The sequence below is a fragment of the Vulpes lagopus genome, chromosome 11, assembly GCF_018345385.1.
Source record: "Vulpes lagopus strain Blue_001 chromosome 11, ASM1834538v1, whole genome shotgun sequence".
Taxonomy (NCBI): Eukaryota; Metazoa; Chordata; class Mammalia; order Carnivora; family Canidae; genus Vulpes; species Vulpes lagopus.
The window spans coordinates 30,542,927-30,566,194 of NC_054834.1; the positions used below are offsets into that span (position 1 = coordinate 30,542,927).

The 23,268-nt window shown below is 45.4% G+C and overlaps 1 protein-coding gene across 2 annotated transcripts in view; it reads left to right on the forward strand.

Annotated features, from left to right (window-relative positions):
• The first annotated feature begins 612 nt into the window (after window positions 1–612).
• Window positions 613–23,268, forward strand: part of PBX1 (PBX homeobox 1) — a 291,605-nt gene continuing 268,949 nt past the window's right edge. The window contains exons 1-3 of one of the 2 annotated variants that reach the window (XM_041774090.1): window positions 613–1,077; window positions 1,295–1,585; window positions 4,894–4,967. In XM_041774090.1, the coding sequence (XP_041630024.1) occupies window positions 1,395–1,585; window positions 4,894–4,967 (265 nt within the window). In that variant the 5' untranslated portion in view covers window positions 613–1,077; window positions 1,295–1,394. The remainder of the gene's footprint in view (window positions 1,078–1,294; window positions 1,586–4,893; window positions 4,968–23,268) is intronic. The other variant, XM_041774092.1, reaches the window with a different exon arrangement.

Consider the following 23,268-nt stretch of genomic DNA (forward strand, 5'->3'; position numbering starts at 1 on the left):
ACAAACTTTTGCTCTCGACGGTTTCCCTGAGGTCTAAGGATTTCCAGGGTTCCAGTTTTCCAAATGCAACGTCGCAAGCAAGAGAACACAGAGGTGGGTGGGTGCTGCTGGTGCTGCTGCTGGTGCTGCTGGTGCTGCTGGTGCTGCTGGGGGTGGCGGGGTGGGGGGCTGACTCACAGCGGCTGTGTTCTCTCCTGGAAAATATCCTACGTTTGCACTGAAGTGCAGCCACATTCGTCTTCTGCAGGGCGGCAGCCAGGCGAGGCAGGCGACAAGACCTGGGCGCAGAAGGCAGCCGGCGCTCGGGTTGCGCGGCACCTTTAAGAACCGGGCGCTCGGCGCTGGCCCGGCCTCCTTCCCCGCCCACCTCCGAGCTCTGATTGACAGGGCGCCGGGAGGGGCGGGGCCGAAGGAGGCCGCGGAGGCGGCGCCGAGAGGCGCGCGGCGGGGGGCGGGGCCGTCTTGGCGGCGGCGGCCAATCAGAGCAGGGGGGCGGGGCCCGCGCGCCCTCCTCCCTCCTTGGGCCCCCCGCCCCCCGGCTTCCCCGCCCCCTCCCCTCTCCTCCTTCTCGTCCTCCTCCTCCTTCTCGTCCTCCTCCTCCCCCTCCTCCTCCTCCTCCTCCCCCCTCCTCCTCCTCCTCCTCCTCCTCCTCCTCCTCCTCCTCGCAGGCTGTGGTTTTTCTGTATGTGTTTCTGGAGTCCTGAGCCTGAGCTAAACAAAAGCAGGAGGCTGGCGGGGCTGCCGGAGTTTGCAGAGCCACGGAGGAGGAGAGAGCCTGAGCTCTGCCTGCCGCCGCGGCCGGGGGAGATCTGGCTTTTGCAACAGCCCACCCCCTTTGAGATCACTCTGGCCCGGAGTGGGGGTGGGGGGCAGCGGGGGGTGGGGGGGAAAGTTTGCATTGCAATCCCCCTGCCTTCCTCTCCTTTCTCCCGATCAATGCATATTTGCAAAAGGATTAAGCCACAGATTTAAGCGCCGGGAGCCCATTTCTGCCTCGCAAAGGAGACCGGACTGAGAAAAAAAAAAAAAAAAAAACAACCAAAAGCCAGCTCTGATTTCTTTTCGTCAAGTGGGAAGGTGGTTTATTTTTCTTGCTTTTCGGAGTCAACACCCTTCCCCACCAGCCCTTATTCCCACCCTCACCCCGCAACCCCTTCACGCCCCCCTCCCCCTCCCCACTCCCCATCCTCCCACCAGCCTCTAAAAGAGGCAAAGGGATTTTTTTTTTTCTTCTTCTTTTGGTCTTCTTTTTTTTTTTTTTTTTTTTTCCCCCTTCCCTGTTTATCCTGAAAAGGATCTGAAGCCAGCTTGAAGGATAAAAAGCCTTGGTGCTGCCCAGGAGCCGAGCCGAGGAGCAGAAGAGGAAGAGCCGGGGGCTGCCGTTGCCTTTGGAGATGGACGAGCAGCCCAGGCTGATGCATTCCCATGCTGGGGTCGGGATGGCCGGACACCCCGGCCTGTCCCAGCACTTGCAGGATGGGGCCGGAGGGACCGAGGGGGAGGGCGGGAGGAAGCAGGACATTGGAGACATTTTACAGCAAATTATGACCATCACAGACCAGAGTTTGGATGAGGCGCAGGCCAGGTGAGATGGAGGCTTTTCTTTTCCTTTCTTGGGGTTTTTTGTTTTTCTCCCTCTCGCGGGGGGAAACAATGGGAACCGAATCAGCACAGCGCTTTCTTTTTAAATGTTATTTCTTTTCCCATTCTGATGAGCTCAACTCCATGGCGGAGGAGTAAAATTGCAAGGAGCGTTGTTATCGAAAGTGTAATCGCCCATGCCGAGATGTGGCTGCGTGTGTGTGTGTGTGTGTGAGAATACAGAGATATTCCTCTATGTGCACACAAACACTCAGGCACGCCGAAAATACTGCCAGCCGATCCAGAAGCGGCCCTCGGCACTTTTTACTGCTTTTAAAAAAAGTATCAGAGAGAGCACAATTGTCAAGTTTTGAACCCCATTCCCTGCCTTCTTGCTGGGGGACTCCGCAGCATTACAAAATGCAATGTCCCAATAACACTTTAATTTGCAAATTTAGTGACTCCTTACCTCATTCAGAGACTTTTGCTTTTCTCTCTTGATGCACCCCTCCAAAATGGATTTTTATCTTTTATCCCCCTTCTGCCCCCTTTGGAAAAACAACAACAACAACAACCACAACAAAAAGCAGATTAATTCTTTGTCAGTACTTGTCAGCTCTCCAAAAGATATTTTGCATTCATTTGATTCTGTTTCAAAAGAAGCTAATGGGAAGAAGGAAAACATAATTTTGCTTTTAGGCATATTTGTTAGTTCTGGGCGACTCAGATATTCAGTTTAACTTTATTGTCTGTTCATTTAAGTCAGTTTACCAGCCTTCCAGTGGCACCGAATGTATGGTCCTTTAAAAAGGGGTGGGGGGGGGTGGCACAAAAATCAAGCATGCTTTTTTTTTTTTCTCTCTCCATGCTTCTTTCAGGACCACTTAGAATGCAAATAAATAGAAATGAAGGCATGTGTGAATTGCATGTATTTCAGTGCCATAGGACAGGAAGATCTTTATTAAGGAAACATAATAAAGAAGCTGTGTAGCTTCTCAACTTAACCCTCTGCCAGGTAGAGGTTCTCCACTCCAGGATTTTACAGGAAATTCTCTTTCAAAATAAAACGTAGAGTCAATGGCAACCCACTAACAGCTTGCCCAAGGCCGATCTCGAAAGGAAGAATTTAAAAAATCTAATGATCACATATGTCTTTACAGTTAATTACCCTGCTTTGTTAAATCTCAGAAGTAGTTGTTTTTCTAAAAAAGAAAATATGTACACTATTCCTATACCCCAGATGACTTAGTTATGTGAAAAAGACCTCATTTATAGGTGATTTTGTCCTACGGAAATAAGGAATTTGAGTTGAGAAAATGAGAAGCAGTTAAAAGCATGGATGTTATGAATTACACCCTTATTTTAGCAGCAAGCACATGCAACATGTAAACTCAAAAGTACTGAGGCTTATGTGTGCTCGAAAACTTAGAAATCTCTGAAGACTGGAACTATTCTTAATTTTTTTTTTTAAATGGGGGAAAGTTTTCGGAAATGAATCGGTGCTCTTTTTGAATTGTATTATCTGAAGAGAAGCTAATAATTGTAGTAAAGTGGAAGATTTCCCACTGGCAGGCTCTTTTTGAATTGGAACAGATTTCTCCATTACATTGTTCCAGGAAAATAAACTCAGACATACCAATAAACAGGTTTAATAACAAGTTTGTGAAGTGGAAGGGGCCGGGAAGGCTGGAGACTCACCACTTTTCTCATGTTTGGTCCTACCCCTTTTTGTACAACTGAGGACAGCCGTGGCTTGGCGGGTCCCCCCATACAGTGGCCTAGATGCTGCGAGCGATCTAGGCTCCCAATTTTGGGAGAGGGAAAGCTCTTCTCTCTCCATAACCCCATTGATGTGCTGTGGAAATGCAGTATTTCTGTAAAGCCGTGTGGGGCTTTTTGTTGTTGTTGCTTTTGTTTATTTGTTTTTCCATTTGGGCCTGTGCGTAAGAATACACTTAAATGAAAACTATTTAAAAAGGCCCCAGAAGGGGTCTTTGATACAGTGAAGTATTTTCCACCTTTTTTTTTTTTTTTCTCACCCCACATGAGAACTCAATCACCACTAAGCTTGCTTTTTGGTTAAACAATGTAACTCTACTTAGCAAATACTAGATCTGTTTTTCCTTTCCTTACCCATACCTTTCTCATGTACATTTATTATTTACAAAGTAAACCATTAGTGTTTTAGACACCATGCATGTGTTTATTTTGATACTCTTGAATTTTGAGCTTATTACCCCTCTGCTGTACAGTGTATGGAGCATGCTTCTGGTTACTATTCTTAAGGAGAATGTGTCTCTCTCTCTATTTTTTAACTTTCACAAGAATTAAAAAAGAATTACATGTGTCTGGAGTGCCAGGGGTTTCCATTTGTCTTTACACATTAATTTCAGTTTGTAAACAGAATTCCCTTAACTGATAGCTGATATGATCAGGATTTTGTTTCCAAAACAATATCCTCCTGCTAAGTGCTTCCATAGTAAAATCAAGGGAAAGGTATTGTTGTGTTCCTCAAGTGCACTCTGAATACAAACACATGCAGGAACCAGGTAAATCACTAATCTAAAAGGCAGAATTGTATTTATTTTTTTCCCCAATGGGTGCAAGGTCCTAATTGTAAATAATTGAATTTCAACACCTGCAAATAAGCGGTGTGTGCACAAGAGGCATAATGTGAACACGGAGAAATGAATTTATTCCCCATATGGGTATGTTTGCCCCCTGGCAATGCATTTCCATATTCTTTAACTTGGGGACTGAAATTTTATAAATTGACAGTTCTACTCAGAAGACCTTTCAAGCATCTTGTGTTTATGAGAATACAGGGGCATCTGCGGAATGAATTCGAACACATGGATGAATTAAATTTGAAAACACACACATAGACGAAGAGGCAGACAGCTCCTAGGCTGTGGTGGATGCATAGATTATAGAAAACTGTTACCCCATGCATTTGGCTTTGCCGTATTCATTGCCCTGGATAGAATTATTGGTTTAAGAATTCCACTTTGATTGAACTACTTGAAAAAAAAAAAAAAGCCCAAGCAAAAACCTAACTCTGCCTAAATGGGCATAATTTAGGTTAGTTCTGTTCTGTAGTTAAATCCCTACTCTCTCCCTGCTAATTAACATTATTTCTTTTTCTATGGCGGGACTCTGTATATTAAGTCATAAAACAATTGAAGCATGCCACAGAGTTATGCTTGGGATATAATTTTGGCTAAATGTTCAGATTTTTTCCCCCTGTGCATTATCAGCAGTTTGATCTTGAAAGTCCACCTAAGCTATTATGTTGTTGTTTCTTTCTTGCAGAAAACATGCTTTAAACTGCCACAGAATGAAGCCTGCCTTGTTCAATGTGTTGTGTGAAATCAAAGAAAAAACAGGTAGGAATGAGATTCCAACATTTAAGCATTTTCTTTGGCCAAATGACTCACTTAACCAGCAATGACAAACCCATTATTTAAATATTAAAATTTCAGAATAAAAGTGCTCTCAAGATTGATCGCAGATTCCAATAGGAAGTCCTAGTAGCCCTGCTTCCTGGAAAAAGCACCAAGTTTCTTTGACAGTTATTATCCAGCATTACTGGTTTATTTTCCTTAACTCTGTTACGAGCCTCTTTGAAATTGGGGCTAAGATAGAGGTTCTGAAGGGAAATTTATAGAATGATGTGCCTTTGGGGGAAAAATATGAAAGTAAAAGTCTGTGTCCTGGAGGAAAATATTTTTGGCCCATATTTAAAACGCTCGTTTTTTTGGAGTTGGGCATGGGGGCTAAACTGTTTAAAGTTTCCTTTCCTTTTTTTTTTTTCTTCTTGTAATTGTACCAAGCAGCAGGCTAGAGGTTCTTAGCAGTGTTGTCAAATACCTTTGTGGAAAGCGCCATACAACCTCAGGTTGCCGGTATTTGAAGTGCCCTGTGATTTTATAGCAGGGGGAAGCGTTGGGTTTAGGGGACTATAATGCCATGAGATCACTCATTCTGTTGTTTTTCTACTTTCTAGACCTCATATCATGGACTAACACACTTATAACACATCCCAGGAGGGCATTTAAATTTTAAAGCAACAATTAAAAAATAGCAATCATCAATCAGAGGTGTTCTTAAACAACAGATGCTCTGGGAAGGACATTTAGCAACATCCTCTTGTTTGTTTATTTTAAGCCTTAATTTTCCAAAGTGGGTGCATCTCGCCCTTGTGAAAAGAAAGAGTTGAGAAGGCAATCTGAAACTAGGGCATAAAGATGAGGAACGAGGGGTGGTTATATAAAGCGGGAGCTTCTGCTGGCCTCTGGCTTGCTCGCTCGCTTCAGAGCAGTGCAAAGTACCTGCCATCCTATTTATTTATTTATTTTTTACAACAAGGAGTGTAACAGTCAATAATTCATATCTAAACCATATAAGCAAGGGCATGACATGAATGAAAGTGACAATAAATATGATTGCATGCCCGGTTGATATACATTGATAGTTACACATAAAAAAAAGGGGGGGGGGAGGGCACCCAGGGTGGCTTTCTTTCTGAAAGCTCTCGGTGTTTCTCTTTTAAAAAATAAATAGTTTCAAGATGTGACCACTGATGGAACATGTAATTACTGGGGTCTTGAAATCTATGGGAAATTAGTAAGCAGCTCCTTTGTTGGATGTTATTTGTGTTGTGCATAACATTCTAGACAAAGCACCTGAGCAGTGATGTTCAGACCTTCCAGACTTCCAGGTTGCCTTGCCAGAGCCTAACCTGACTGCAAAGCTGTTAATTACATTATTTTAGCTGTGAAACACCTTTTAAGAGATTTATGAATTGTACATAGAAATATCAAAGAGCTTTTCCGGTTTGTCACACTTTTTAGTTTGCTTGTTTTTTTTTTTTTTTTCCCTATTAACCGGAGCAGGAAACCTCAGTGCATGGCTATTTGTTTCTTCTCTCCTTTTTTTTTCTTCCTTCTCATTTTCTTTTTTGATCTCTGATGCTTATGTACTTTTGAGTATTTGGTTTGTTGAAATTTGTCTCTAATCTGGTATGCGTTCTTGCCTCTCTTGATTAATGAAATGTAGAAATCAAGACATAAAGGCATATTTGATAATCCAGGCTAAGGCGACTCTATTTTTGAAGACACTTTATCAGATATTTATTGAAAGGAAGCCCATCAGGGCACTTGAATGTATATATTGTGGCCAAAGTGTTTAATTCTAGGCTTCTAATTAAAACCTACTAAGGCAGTAGATCAAAGTGGGTGGGTGTGAATAGAGATCCGGTTCTGGTGTTAAAGAGTTTGTTTCTTATTCATATTGGCTAAACTACGGTGATAGGAAGCAGTGGTATTGGTCAAAATAACACTGGAAAGGCGTCATTTATCATTGGATTGGTATTTTGCTTTTTTAAGAATTTTCTGTCACTTAATGAATTAATGTCTAGAGAGGTAAAAAAAAAATCTAAGTTAAGGTTCTGTGTGCTATCTTTAGAATCACAGATATAAAACATAGTTGATCAAGTCCTGGAAATGGAAGACGGCAAGGATCACTGCCCCTGTGTAAGGGGAAATAACATGTCCACACGCGCACACATACGCACCTAGGCCTTGGGATCGAGAGGGCACCCACGGGTGAAGTTGAAAAAAAAAAAAGACAAGAAAAAAAGGTTGCCTTCCTCCTTGTTATTCTTATGCTTGGATGTTAGAAGGAGTGAGGGGAAGGAAGAAATGTGTCCTGGAGTGTTGAGTGTTCTGTGTTGAAGGTGGGAGACAGACAACCGGTGTGTGGAAAAGAGGCCTTTGATTCTAAAGCCTGATGACTCCCTTCCTTAGGATCTGCCCAACTCCCGTCTCCCTGCCAGCTTATAGTCCTTGCGGTCGATGTGTCTGAGACACAGAAAGTGTAAAGTTGCACTTTTAGCTTTTTTTTTTTACCCCCTTCCCTTGATGCAGAGCTGGTAACCAGATCTGTAGGATGGTCAGGTCCTACGCATTCCTTCATTGTTATGGGACTTCTCCTATTGTTACTTCCAAGGGCCCTTGCCTTGAATGAGTATTTTCGCCTTCAATGAGTATTTTTGCTTTGGATGAGTATTTTTGGGCTCCCATCTCAAGCCCTGTAGACGTTACTTGATGTAGGGTGGGCTTGTTTGCTGGTTGGTATTCTCACACCAAGTTCACAGGTTTGGCTCACCTGGGTCTTTCTATAGGGAGGACGGGACTCTGAGAGGTGCATGGCGGTGGCCTCTATTTTCTGTTTTTACTTTTTCGGTTTCTGTTCATGATTTCAGTTGGAGAGCTCAGAAACAAGTAGGAATGCTAGCAGAGATGGTCTCACCAACCTTTTGGAACTTGAAAGAAACACATGCGCACAACACCCAAAGTAGGCAGCAGCGTCTAAATTACAGTTGATTGATGGGTATTTAAGTCAGAAATTACTGTGAGGATATTAAAAAAAAAAAAAAAAACACCTCACCATGTGTCTTCTTGCTTCAGAGTGTGGGTGAGTTTTTATTTTGATACCCTTTTGCTTTTTAAAAATAAATGCTCGGAAAAAAGAATGCCTGCAAAATGCTCGGTGGCAAATCTCAAACAACAGCAAGGAAAACCTTGTCCAGACCCATAGCAATGTGTGTTTCACAAGTGGCTTTTATCTGCTCTCTCCTTTTGGGAACAGAGGGATTTAATACAGAGTTTTGGGCCTCAATATCTCATATTCTCTTGTTTTTTTTTTTTTTTTTTTTTGAGGAACCATTCCTTGTCTTCTGACATATTAGCAATAGGCTGAGTTTTCCATACGTGTATATGTGGTGGTTGTGGGGTTGATGGGATATGGAAGAGGAGGAGGGAAAAAAAAGGTAGACACACTGCATTTCTTAAAAAAGACCTTACTTATATTTTCCAGTGTTTCTTTTACTTTTTTTTTTTTTTTACTTTTGTGTCAAAAATCATGCAGGTTTAAAAATGAGGAAAACACGCAAAAAAATATTGGGTGCCATTTACTAAGGAGAATATTTATAGATAGCAATGAATAGCTGTAATTGTTGTGAATAGTTTTTAATTTTAGAACATAATAGCTATCTATGGCATTTTCAGCCGATTTTCCTCTGTGAATTATCTGCGCTGAAGTTAAATCAAATCACTGAAGGAGGTTAAAAAAATTATTATTATTATTTTTTGCTTCCTTAACACTCTTTTGTTCTCTCTCTTTTCTTTTTTTCTCTGTGTTCAATTAACACCCCCATCACAGAACTGTAGGTTTTTTTTTTTTTAAGTCTACTACTGTATTTCACTTTTGACACCTTATCTTATTATTCTTGCCTGCCACTTCTTTGTAATACAGCAATTATATCATGGGACTGGTACTCCTCTCTTCTTTACAACATTAGAGAATCATTTGTGTGTGTGTGTGTGTGTGTGCGCGCATTTGTATAAATAGGAGATGGGCATTATGCAGTGAAGCTGTATACAGCGGGGGAATAATTCTGATGGCATGAGGGCTTGAGCCGAGCTGGAGTGAAATAACTTCAGTCAATGTAGGGCTGCCTCTGCTCAGATTCCTTGTGGGGTCGAAGCAGCTGGAGTGACTTCACAGAAGTTCATCCATAGCAGGCAAATGCAAAAACTTTTTCTTACTGACCAGAGAGTTCAAGTGTTGGATCTCTCTCTCTCTCTTTTTTTTTTTTTTTTTTGGTGGAAGAGGCTGAGAGAGCAAAGGGGAGAATGAGGGAAGGGAAGTCACAACCCGGCTTTCCTTGAACACTACCATTCAGGCACAGCAGTGAGCTCGGCAGAAGGGATGTGATTCGATGATATACGGTTTGTCATAATCTGGATGTGAGCTATTGACCTGCAAGAAATACCCCTTCTCTCCAGTTACTTTTATGTGATCTGTTTTAAGGGGTGGGTTAGACAAGCGGACGGTGCAAAGCACATTTGGGTCGTAACCCATCAGAGGCATAAGAGTTTTGGAAGTTTGGTGTCACTGCTTCTAGCAGTCAGGGTGCCTGTGAGGATTGGGGAGGAGGGAGATCTAAGTAAGTTAAAGTGAGGGGATTGGGAGACACACACACACAGAGACTTGGGACCCAGGGTCAGTGAGTGCTGGGAGCTGGGGGTGTGGGGCTGTGGGTTCCCGGTTGGGCAGGGCCGGGAGGGGGCATTGCTGGCCTGTGCATTTAGCTCTCTGCTGGTGCCAGGCTTGTCACATGCTTTTGCCCCTGCTGTCTGCTGACATCCGTGAACTTTGGGTCGTATTATTGGCAAAGTGACAGAAATAGCCGTAAACAGGCAAACAAATCAAAACTTAAATATTGAACATGTTTAAACAGGAGAGCATTTTAATTTTAATTTAAAGCATAACCCCAGCTTCTTCGGAGACACAATTTGCATTCATGCCTTGGGAAAACTTTGCCTTAATTTTGGTTTTAAGCCTCTTTTAGATGGATGCTGTTATGTTTTGAACTTGGTTAGATGAATCTAAATATACTTCATTCCTTTTCCTTTTGTAAAAAATGTAAAAAAAATCACCCCAAAAGCCACATGACGGAGGCAGTGTCCGAGGTCCAGCTCCCCAAGAAAGACCTTATTCATTTTCCTGTGACCCTGGGGGCCCCCAGTCTCTCTGTACTGTCATTTGTGTCTGGGTACGAAGAATATAAGAGTTCTGGCCCCAGCCCTGCCCCTGACCTGAGCTGGTGGGGTGAGGTGTAAGGAATCCAGTAATTGATAAATAAAGTACAGAGAGGATTCGTGAGTTGTTTGCAAAGTGCTTTGAGCTCCTCGGCCTATCCAAATAAAAGATGCTGTGTTTTCTATGATAAATTATGTCAGGACTCCTAGCCTATTCCATTTCATAGGATGTCACTGTATTAACTCTTTCAGGACACGGGGACACATCCACTGGTCTGTCATCACGTCATGGGTGGTTGGTTGTCTCTCATGGGGAGAATTCTCTGGTTCAGTCTTTTGCTCCATCTGCATCTTAGAGATGTCACTTCTCAGAACTTGGCAGAGTGATTTCCAGAAAAAAATAAAAAAGAAGTGCAGGTATAGACTGTCATAAGATTATAAAACCAATCTTCCTTTACGCAGAATAAGGTCAGTAGTGACTTCCCGGATGGTCTTCTTACCAGTGACAGCTGTGTTTCAATCTCTTATTTATTGGTGGAAATCAAGACTGCAAAGGATTAAAAAAAAAAAAATCATCCTTTTGGGTTTAGCTCATACATTCAACTATTCGTGGTGCTGATACGCTGATACTTTGGTCATTAAGCAGGTCCTGGGGTGGGCGGCTTGTACCCATACTAGCTTGGGACCTACCGCTAAGTAGTTGTAAGATGATAGGCAAATTGCTTAAATAATTTTAGGAGAAACTATAATAGTACTGGGTAAGGACTTGGTCTCTGAAGCCACACTGCCTGGGTTTGTATCCCACATCTCCTGTTCTTTAGCTCTGTGATCTTCAAGTTACTCCACCTCTCTGTGCCTCAGTTTCTCTTCTGTACAAAGGAGAGAACAGTGATACCTATCGGAGAGGGACGTCGGGAGGATTAAATGAGGTAATACATGTAAATTACAGTGCCTGGCATAAGCAGTCAATAACTGTTAGCTTTTATTATTTCTGGCCCTGTTTTCTTACATGAAAACGAGAGGCTTGCACCAGATGGTCCCTACAGACCAAGCCAATTCCAAGACTCTGTGATTCTATGCTGAAAAGAGACAAAAATTGCTGAATTTAAGATTCGCTTCCTTTTGTTTCTCTTGCTGTTCTCTTAAAGTGAGAATTAGCTACATCTCTCCAAAAAGGCTGAGGCTGGGTTGGAAGAAAGGAGGGGAAAAAAAAAAAAAGAAATGGGTAAGAACAAAGACAGAGGGTTTTAATTATCCACGAACTGGACAACAACTACCTGAAAAGCTAGAGTTGCATATGTTAGGGAGAGTGTTGTCTTAGCATCAGCAACTGGGGATATTACATAATTATAGTTAAAAATATTTTCTCTCTGAAAATACAGAGACCCATCCATTCCACTTACAAAGTTTCCAAGTAGGAAGAGTAACACCAAGTGGGTTCAGGGCAACCCCACCTCTTCCTGACTTCCTACTACGTTTCTTATTTAGGAACAATTTTATATCTGTCATAATGACAGCCTTGATACATAGGAGGTTTATTCTTTTTTTATTCTTTCTGGATGTTTTTTTTTTTTTAAGTAAACTCTGTGCCCCATACGGCACTCGAACTCACGACCCTAAGATAAAGAGTTGCAGGAGCCAACGAGGCGCCGCTGATAGTTTTCTTGAAATATATCTCATATACCATTAAGTTCAGTTACATAAACTGTACATGGCAGTGGTTTAGTAGATTCACAAAATCGTACAACCCTCAGAACCTAAATTTAGATATATTTTTATCACCTCCCAAAAAACCCAATACCTATTTTACCAATCAGTTCATATTTTGCCCTTTGCCCAGCCCCTAGTAATTGCTAATGTCTGTCTGTATGGATTTGTCTGTTCTGGACATTTCACATAAATGGAATCATATAATACGTGGTTTGTTACTGGCTTCTTTCATTTAGCGTAATATTTTCAGGTTCATTTATGCTGTAGCATAGCATCAATACTTCATTCCTTTTTTTTTTTTTAAGATTTTACTTATTTGAGAGTGAGAGTTTTGGGAGGGAGGGCAAAGGGAGAGGGAAAAGCAGACTCTTCTCTGAGCAGGGAGCACGACTTGGGGCTCGATCCCAGGACCCTGGGATCATGACCTGAAATGAAGGCAACTGCTTAACTGACTGAGCTGCACAGGTGCCTCACTACTTCATTCCTTTTTATGACCAAATAATATTCCATTGTATGGGTATACCACAGTTTGTTTATCCATTCATCAGTTGATGGTTAGTTAGCTTGTTTTGTATGTTTCTGCTGCTATGAACATGTGCATCGGAGTTTTGTGTGGATTGTTTGTCTTTCTCTGGATATATACCTAGTAGCAGCATGCTGATCACATGGTACTCTATGCTTGGTGTTTGATTGTAGGAGGTGTGCTCTCAAGTCATATTGTAAGGGACCTCAAAGTTTGTCTTCAGCACTCCCAGCCTTGCATTATTTTTCAACCCTTTTCTCTCTAAGGTTCTACTGTATTTTTGGTTGTCTTTGATCAATACCTACTCTAAATTTTTTTGATAGATTTAAAGCAAAAGAATTAATTTCTACTGCTGGAATATCAGATATTTGGTACCTGGAGGGGAAGGAATTAGTAAAAAAGATTGGACAATTTTCTGAACAGCAATTTAGTATGATAGAAAAAGCCTGGACTTTGAGGCAAAACCAACCTGGATTCTGTTCCTAGCATGGCTGTGTAATATTAATAAGTTATTTGATCTTTTTTAGTAAGTTTGATTTTACAGAGCTTCCATTTCCTCACCTGTAATGTAAAGATAATACTACTACGTAAGGTCCTTTGGGAGACTAAAGAGCACAATAAATAATATAATGCATATAGTTGAGGGAGTGTGCCAATAATTGCCAACTACAGTTTTTTATTTTTGTTTTAGTTTTTTCCAAAACCACATGGCAGAGTGTTGACCATCCTTCTCACTATTTTGGCCCTGTCTCTTCAGGTTGGGTTTTTCCTGGTTCTTCCCAGGGGTTTAGAGGCTCACCAAAATGCTTCCTGAGTCTGCTGCATTTAAATGCTTTAAGTGGTTGTCTGTGTGACAGGAAAAAAGACTCTTGGGCAAAGCTCAGCACCAGGCATCCCAACACATACCTGCCTCTCCCTCCTTCAGTCCTAAGATTTCTAGGAAGGGAATCCCATAGAACAGTGCTGTTCAGTAAACACATATGTAATTTTAAATTCAGTGCTTTAAATTTTCTAGTGGCTCGCTTAAAAGAAGTAAAAATAAACAGGTGAAATATATTTTATTTAAGAAATATATTTTGCAACCCAAATAGCTAAAATATTTCAACGTGTGATCAACATAAAAATTAGGAGATATTTTACTTTTTTCTTTTGCACTAAGACTTTGAAACCCATTGTGTATTTTACCTTTACAGCACATCTTCAATGTGGACTAGCCATACTTAGAGTGCTCAAGAGTTACATGGGGTTAGCGTCTTCCATATTGGTCAACTTGGCCATGGAATGATTGTTTTGGCATAAACTTTGGTTTTGTTTATTTTTTGGCATAGTTTCTGCACTCAGGAAGACACATGATTGTTCCCTACTCAAACTTGCTCTGGTACTTCTGTAGCAATTGATACTACTGTACCTGTTCCTGACGGAAAGCGACGTCCCAGAACAAGGCATATGTCTACGGCATTTCTTTTCTGGCACAGAATGTCTCACTAGTGGGAGTTAGGATGAGGTGATTCCCCTCTACCTTCTTCTGATTTTTACTTTTTTCTTTCTATGACTTATTGTTTAATGATTCTTTTCTATATTCTTAAAAATCTGAAATGTTCCCTAAAATAGAAGGAGTGGGTGGAAGCAGCCATCTTGTTTTCTGCCCTGAGAATACAATGAATAAGTACAGAGGAGTCGGTAGTGTGACAAAAACTTGCAGGACGCTGTGTCCAGAGTTCCCAGGCCTACTGCTGACTGCCTCCAAAGTATGTTATTTTAAGAATGTCATTTAACCTCTTGATCTTAGGTTTCCACATCCATGGAATGGGCAACTCTAGAAAGCCAGTAGCCTGACCCCGCATCCTATAGATCACCAGCCCCAACGTGATCCCTTGCCAAGGCTTGGGATCACAGGATGGAAAGCAGGTGGAGCATTTAGAAAACAAAATTCCTTTTTATTGTTCCTGCAGTTCTCATTTATCCTTTGACTCCTTGTATCTTTTCTAGACAGTCATGTAAAAGTGGTTATGGTGGTGTTAAAGCCACCTCCATCAATCAAGTGGAATTGGAGAAGGCAAACTGGGAGAGGAAAAAAAAATCACTATTTTTTTTTTCCTTAATTGAAGCATTTAGCATCACATTTACAAGGCCAGTTGGAGGCCAGTCCCAGTTTAATCCACCTTGTTGACTCCACGACTGAATACAAATAATGGTTCTTTTGCATCCTATTTGTAGCTATCAGATTCTAGCCTGGAAATTGCTTTTGGGAAATACAGAGTCTGGTTGCAGGATGGGAAGTGCAGTCTACAGCTCTGCAAGTTCCTACGGGGCCGCCTGGAAAGTTGGGAAAGTTGGCTTTGGTTTTCACCTTGGAACTGGGGAGAGGGTCACTTGTTCACCTCTGGCCTCCCCTGAAATGCTAAAAGGAGGTCTGAGTCCCACCCACCTGTCAGGAGGGCTTTTGGAAGCTTCCAGTGAGAATATTCAGCAAGATGTGTGGCTCTCTTTGAGTGTGGTCCAGGGAGTGTGAGGGCAAGTGTGGCTGTCGCGCGTGGAGACAGGACGGAATCTGCCAGCGGGGCAGAGGAATAAGTTTACCTAGTGGCCTGCGCTGGTAGGCCGGGCAGGCAGGGCCGGCGGGCGGCTTTTCTGGGGGCTCTAGGTGATCCGGGCCGACTGCTCCCTGTAGGAGAATCCTCCTTATAATGACCATTGTTAATCGAATTGAAAGTTTGCATTTCTCTTTTGTCCCCGAACAAAGAAAACCTCTCGGGGACCCTGATGGGGAGCCCGAGCTGTGTGCGAGCTGTGTGCGTCCCGAAAGCCCCTCCACGGAGGGGAGGGTGTGCTCGCCGGAGCCTTCCTGCAGAATGTGCATGCAGAGGCCCCGGGACCTGCCTGCAGAATGTGCATGTGGAGGTCCGGGACCTTCCTGCAGAATGTGCATGTGGAGGTCCGGGACCTTCCTGCAGAATGTGCATGCGGAGGCCCCGGGACCTTCCTGCAGAATGTGCATGCGGAGGCCCGGGACCTTCCTGCAGAATGTGCACGCGGAGGCCCCAGGACCTTGCACCCCGCACCCCGCTCCCATCAGCAAACACTTGCAAACAAAGCGCGGCGGGCGGCCGGGCCGGCTTCCCTTTGTGCGGCCTGCCAACGGGGGTCCCTGTGACCCCGCGGCCCCGGCGACCGCGAGGCGCGGCGGCCGGGCCACGCGCGGGTGGGTGCGGGGCCGCGTGCGGGGCCGCGGGGCAGCCGGGTGGTGCGCCGAGCCGCGGGGTCAAGGGCGCGGGGTCAAGGGCGGCCAGGTGGGCGGGCGGGGGCTCACGCCGGTGGAGGACTGAGGCCCGAGCCGGCAGGCAGGAGTTTGAGGGGCTGCGCCGCGCCCGCAAACTTCGGGAACTTAGGGGAGAGGCCGGGCGGGGGCGCGGGGGGGGGGAGGGGGGGGTCCCTGCGGGCGCGCGCCCCGGGGTCCCCCGGAGTCCCCCGGAGTGGGGCGGGGGTGCCTCCGCGGCCGCGTGTCCCCCCCTACCCCGGGCCCCCCCCCAGCCCGCTGACCGCGCTGCCCTTGCCCCCGGGAGGACCCCGGTCGGCCCCCCTCCCCTCCTTCCCCTCCCTCCCCCCGGGGGCCGCGCGGCCTTTCCGGGCACCCAGTGAGTGGGCCCTGCGGTCACGGGGCGGAGCCTCCGGGGTCGCTGGGCTGGGGGGTGCCCCGGGGGGTGCCCGGGGTGGCCGTGCCAGCACAGGTGCCACGCACAAGGCGGCGTGCAGGCACGTGGCTGGGGATGCGCGTGCGCTCACACGCGCGCACATGGATTGGCAGCGCCTTCCTCAGCCCCGTGTTGCAGGCTCTCCAGCCCCGAGACGCCGCTGGGTGCCGGGTGCCGGGTGCCGTGGACAGATCCACTGCCATCATCTCAAGTTGCTGCAGCAGCCCTCCGGGTCCTCTCCAGCTCTTCCAGGGAGCTCTCAGCAATTCCAGGGAGCACGTCATCTCACCCCCCCCCCCCCCCCCCCCCCGGGAGATTTTTAACCCAAAGAACCTTGGTGCACTTCAAACAGCACTGACATTTGTTTTCGTTAAGCGTGGCCTGATTCCTTGAACACTGGAAGGAGGGTTGGGGCCTTCCGACGTCCCTGGCTCCTTAGATGGCCGCTTGTCTTGTCTCACAGGAAGGCTTGAAGGGGCCTCCAGCTGCCTGCTTTTTGCCAGAGTCCTCAGCAAAGAGAAAATTGATTTGGGGAGTTTGCGGCCCCCTCCCTCCCCCCACCCGTGCGCCCCGCGCCCCTCCCCCTCCCAGCCTACTGGAGCCGAGGCAGGAAGGGGCTGTCATCATGCTCAGGCCTAAGCCATATTACTTTATTTTTCTTCTTAGAAAGTTACACTAGGAAAGATGTTCTTGATGTGTGATTATTATTCTTAAATGGATTCTTGTGCTTTCCCGTTATTGCTGTTACAGCCCCGCAGAGCAACCACCAGGTCCTGCAATAGACCCTCCAGAAACTTTCATTGAGTGCACGTGGGAGAGCTCAAGTCGGAGAGGTGGAATGCTCTCATTTTCCCATTACTTGGGAAATCTGTGAAGTTCAGTCTAGGAATTTCACCAGCCGGGTCTCTGATCCACCAACTACCAGGCCCCTGATTATAGTTTCACAGCGTGAATGTTTCATCCCAGGAACTCTAGGGCCGGTAGGTAGGTTGAGAGTTCCCGTGTTCCTCTTGTGAAACACGTTGTAGCTAAAATTCAAGAGTGGGGACGCTCACACCGGCTATGGTAATAATGAACACTTGCTAACCTCGGCTCCTGATTCGGACCTCCCCATCCTCCTACCCTTTACCGAGTACCCCCTCTGTAGGGGGTTCAGGCTGAGATAGTTTGGTACCCGGATTCACCTCCAGGCTTACACTAAAGGGCCAAGCATCTCCGTCGTGGCCTCCGTGTGGGCACACGTAGGTCCAGATTGGTGGTCTGGTCAAGATCCCATTGGAATAGATCTTCTCACCTGTAGTGTCACCTTCCGACTGTCGCCCTCCATCAGCGGAGGTTATGGAAGCTTAATTGTTTTTTCAGTTAAGTTTGGCCCTATCTGTTTGACCACTGTCAGTTCTGGAGATGTTGGCAAAGACTCTCATGCCCCATGGGTGGAATAGTGAAAAAGTTAAAAATGAATCCCTGTCCTGACTGAGGTTACTTTCTCTGTGCCAGCTGGACATTGTCAGCTTAGACCTTCAGGAGGGCATGATGAAATGTGCAGTTTGTCCCCTGTTTTGGACCATCGATTGCTTTGGCAAATATTTATGGAACTCCTCCTAAGAACCTTAATGCGAGACCTGGGAGTACAAATGCGTACACTCTGGCCCTTAACCCTCCAGGAGCCCCCGGCCCAATGAGGGACCTGAATCACGGTCATGATCTTTGTCATGCGTGCAGCTAATAACTTGCTCCCAGAGCCCTGTGCCCAGGAGAGGATGTGCTCCTTAGGACCAGGAGTGTGGCCTTCCGGGTCGTTCTGAACGAAAGTTCATGAACACTTCGGGGTGATGAGCTGCTTTCGTTGATTCCAAGGGTGCTGCGTTTCACTGTGGCAGCCTGAGAACCGTTCTGTGTCGCAGTCTTGGCATGTTTGACCCCGTCTTTCCCAAATGTCATCACCCATTTCCATTTGCTTGGCCTTCTCCCCTTCATTGTCTCTTTTGTCCCCTTCCTTGCCTCCCTCACACCCCCAAATTGCTATTTGCCAAACTTGTGACCTGAGACCACTTGGCATTTCCCTGGGATGGCTGGAATTTACCACCCGCCGACTAGGCATTCGGTGACATTTGCTCACCTGGGTAGCTTAAGCTACGGGGTCTGTGTTGAGGGAAGGCCGAGAGGAAGTGTGAAATTTACCTCTGTGCTCCAGGGTTCTTGCCAGCGGGGAGACAAACAGTGATGCTTCTGGAAGCTGGAATTAATTTTTATCGCGGTGCGCATATATAGTTATATATATTCATACACACATTTATTATGTATTCAATAAATGCATGTAGACAATTTGTGCATTATCTGTCATTCCCTAGTCATTATTTTAACAAATTAAATTTTCATGGTTAGATTCATCTTTCACATGCGTACCCTCCCCTCCTCGGCTACCTTCTTTCTTGCTCTCCCTCCTTGCTGGTCGAAGATGCTGGGTTAACTTAATGCTCTTTGAGGCCCTGTGCCATTAGACCTCCTGTCTGCTTAAGGTTTCTGAGACTCCCGTGATGGCTTTCTCGTTGTGGCCTGCCCAGCCACTCTGCCGGTGACGGAAGAGCTGCTTGTCCCTTTGGATCAAACTGGTCTGGGAGCTGGTGGGAGCCAGTCCCTGGGACAGGCCAGCCCCGGAGGCTTCTCCGGCTCTCGCAGCCCACAGACACCCGGTCTGTCTGTCCTGGCTGGCGCAGCCCACAGACACCCTGTCTGTTTGTCCTGGCTGGTGGCCGAGCAAGGGAGGCAGGCAGTGTAGATGGTGAAAGCTGTTGCTTTTTATTACCTTGTACCCTGTCCGAGCGATTTGCAGGGAAGGGTGCTTCGGGCCCCAGGCTGGGAGAAGAGTGGTGGTGGTGGGTCATCTCGGGATGAAGCAGGATAGGAGACGTCAGCAGGAGTGATGTTCCTTCCGTCCCTGTAGAGCAGGAAATTCTGTCCACAGGTAATAACAAATAATGTACATGGAACGTTGACCTGCATGTGGAGCTAATATTATTTGCCCAATTTTTAAGATGAGGAAACGGGTACAGAGAGTTTAATGAACTTCCTTAAAGTCACACGGCTAATGAGAGGTCACGTTGGGACAGGTGGCCACATTGGGACAGGTGTTCCTCGGGCAGTTCTTTGAAATCCTCCTTCCCCTTGAGTGACAGCCCTTCAGACTGTGATTCTTCCAAGAAAATCCTGTGGAATCCTACTTAGTTGTCCGAAAAAAACCAAATGGTTTGGCTCTGCCCACCTCTGATCCTGTTTCTCAGGTACATAAATTTAATTATGTCTTGGCTGCGGTTGACTGTAAAACATAAGTAAAAGGAGATAAGTTCAAAATTCTCCTTGGGCCTATTTCCTGATTTTTTATTAGGCCTCTGCCTGTTAGCTTTTTCGAATCTCCCTGATTTCTTTCAGGCCGTGAGCATGACTTACTTTCACAGGTGCCCTAAAGCTTGCCTGCGCCCCCCCCCCCCCATATGTGTATCACCTTTTCTGGTTCCTTCTCAGAAGCCTGGGGTTTTGACAGGAACGTAAAGCAGGGCACAGAGTCTTGTTGTTGCACACCCTTGGTCCTGCCATCCTTGTCTCGTACCTCCGTTTGTGGCCACACTCCAGGCCCCAGGGCACCCAGGTGCTTCCAGGTGGTGTCCCGGAAGCTGCCTTGGGGAGACCTGGAAGCCTGCTCTCTCCAGCTGCAGAGCCGCTCTGTCACAATGGCACATTGGGCAGCTCCTTTGTTTTGAGAAGTGGATGTTCTCAGTTTTCTGGAGGGCACAGCTGCGTCCCAAGGGGTGGGGTGGCCCGGAGAGCTGGGTGGAGGTGACGTCCTGGTGACAGTGACACTCTCAGGCCTGTTATCTTCATGTCACCCCTGGTGGATAAAGAAAGAATTAAAGGAATAAAGAAAGAATTCAGCATATCCCATGTTTCAATGTATTGTTCAGAAAACAGTTTAACACCAGGAACTTTTCTTAATAAAGAAAATTTGACAAAAGAAAAGAAACCCACCTTAACTCGTACTACCCTAGCTCACTATCGCTTTATAAGCAACAACCCCCCGCCCCTCATCACCCTGTGCTTAATATTTCCTTCCTGTCATTTGCCTTATGGCTGTATGAGTTTTCTATTTCTTGGGGATGATTACGCGTGCAGGGATGAAAGTCTCTCCTATTTTTGCAACAGAACCCGTTATGGATCTTAATCTATTTATGGATTGCTCATATCGTCTCAAAGAGGAATTCAAGCAGTTTACCAAAGGGGATAAGCAAAATGAAGAGATTTACTAAATAAGTGAGGACACTAGAAGAGAAAATTGTGGTAGAAAATTAAAGTGCGAGGGAATGTTAGTATGTAAAATTGCCTGCGTAAGGATCCTTTCTCCTGGTAGACTTTCCAGTCCTTTTGCTGGTATGGAAATAGCTTCTGCCTCTTTGGATCAGACTAATCTAGGACTGTATTTAGTCCACATCCTATAGAATTGGTTATAGAGATTTAACTCTCTGCTTCCTGGAAGCAAAAGTGAAAAGGGAAACAGGATCAATTTTGGATTTCAAAGCATGGAGAATTGAAATGAATCAGAATTTGACTTCATGCAAAATTTCTCCCATCGCTCACTAGAAGAAGGCGTTAAGGGATGTGATAGATGTTGTCCTCTACGAGATCATGAGCAAAATGTTATATAGTTCGTATTTTACCGTAGACCTTTATATATAAAGTCCCTCAGCACTCACCAGATTTTATTATAGTTACTGGCTTATGATCTGACTCCTTCATTAGATTAATGAATTTCTGGAAAAATACTGATCAGGACTTCTATGACCAGTACACAGGAGATACTCAGTTAATATTTATTGAATTGAAAGGCTGTCTTCTCTGTTTATCCAAAAAGGAGATAAATCCATTTATTAGCATTTATTGAGTACTTGCTACTAAAAAGAGGGGTCAATCAGAAGCTCTTGCCCTTGAGGCTACTTATGCGGTGTCTGGGAATAGCTCCGTCCTCCGAGGTATGTTGGAGTTTGGCTGGATAAGTGCTGTGTAATAGAGGCACGAACATTTTCTCTTTTGTGGAATGGAGTATCAGATTGCTTAAAATACGCTCTCAGTACAGCTGGCTTCTCCCTTTGGAGTTTGTGTTGGGATCTGTAAGCCAGGAAGGGGGGGGGGGGAAGCGGAAACAAGAATGATGAGGGCATCTGAGAGTTTTGGGGCCTGAGGAGAGGTGATTGTCTTGCAGGTTTGCTCTTTCACTTCCGTCCTCTTTTAGGAAAGAGGGTCCTGGGCCTTGGCTAAAACTAACTCTACCTCCCTGAACTCCAGGCCCCCATGAATGAGGGGGCAGGCGGCCACAGAGAAAACAGGTGCTAAGACGAAGAGCAAAGGATCCTTGGGCCGTACCTGTGAAAAAAGAGTGAAGAGAGCAAGGAACTAGCTTTTTACCAGTTTTGTTAATTATTAGTTGTTCATGACTACACTGACCAGAATTGTTGTACTTTTTTTTTTTTTTTTAAGATTTGTTTATTTATTTTAGAGAGTAGGGGAAGGGGTAGCAGAAGCAGAGGAGAGAGAGTCCCAAGCAGACTGCCAGCTGGGTGTGGAGCCCCAGCCAGGGCTCGATCCCAGGACCCCAGGAAACCAAGAGCCAGACGCTTAACTGACTGTGCCACTCAGGCACTGGAGAATTTTTTCCTTTTTACTTCCCTTCCTCTTTTCCTTTCTTCCTTCCTTCCGTTTAAAAACATTTACCAGGCACTTCTAGGCTAGGCATGCAAATTTCCCCATGATCTGAAAATAGAGTGTCCTGCGACTCTTAAGCCAAAGCAAAGAAACAACTACCGTCTATTTAATTAATTAATTAATTAATTTATTTTTAAAGACTTATTTATTCCTGAGAGACACAGAGAGAGAGGCAGAGACACAGGCAGAGGGAGAAGCAGGCTCCCTGCGGGGAGCCCAATGCGGGACTCGATCCCAGGACCCCTGGGTCACGTCCTGAGCTGAAGGCAGATGCTCCACCGCCGAGCCGCCCAGGCATCCCAACTACCATCACTTTATATGGAAAAAAAAATTGAGCATTCTCAGACTTTCTTAGCCTTTTCTCATACCCTGGAACACATCTTGCTAAGGGATGCAAGGATGCACAAAATACATGGAGACGAAGCTCGCTCGGGTGCTCATGGGCACGGGTCAGAGTTCTGGTGGCTTGCTGCTGGGGTGCTGACTGGGGGTCCCGGGAAGGGGCTGGGGGGCGCTCTTTGCAGTCCAGGTGCATGCTGCCTCTGTAACCCTCACTGCAAATCTAAAGTTGAAGGCTATTTTCACTTTTTGCTTTAATTAACTAATCAATTAATTAATTAATTATGCAAAAGTATAAGTCCTCTTTGGATTTCTTTCAATTTGCAAAAGCAGGTACTAGTACAGGTTTTTTGTAAAAGTAAAGTGACTCTGGGCAACTCCGTGGCTCAGTGGGTTAAACATCTGTCTTCACCTCAGGTTGTGATCTCAGGGTCCTGGGTCAAGTCCTGCATCAGGCTCCCTCTCAGTGGAGAGTCTCCTTCTGCCTCCCTGTGCCACCCCTCTCCCCATGCTCTCTCTCAAATAAGTGAAACCTTTATAAAAAAAGTGAAGTGACTCAATGCAACTTTTGAAAAGCAGAGGATGGATACTTGCAATGAGAGATGCAAGACAGGAGGATGTTGTCCTCAAATATTTTACTCCTGGGAGGAAAGCAAGAGAAGATTTCAGGGCAGCATTAATCAGGACGTTGAAGGCGACCTTAATGTAGCCTAGTGCCCAACCCACTGTCTGCTCTCAAATATTTCCAGAAAAAAAATGATTTGAGTTTTCTCTAAGATTGTGAACTTCCCCTTCCAGATGGTAAACTCCTTGTGAGCAAGCCATGCTTTGCACACCTAGCACAGTGCAAAAATATATATGATGTCCAGTAAACATCAATTGAAGGGAGAGAAGGGAAAAAGGAGCCATAGGTAATTCATCTGAATCTAAATTGGACCTAGTTCTATTTTCAGACTCAGCATCTTAAAAAAAATCATTTGCAAAATCACTACTACCTGCTGCGAGCCTGCCAGTTTGTGAATGTTACGTGTGTGCGTCCGGGATGTGTCAGAGGATAAGAGAGGGT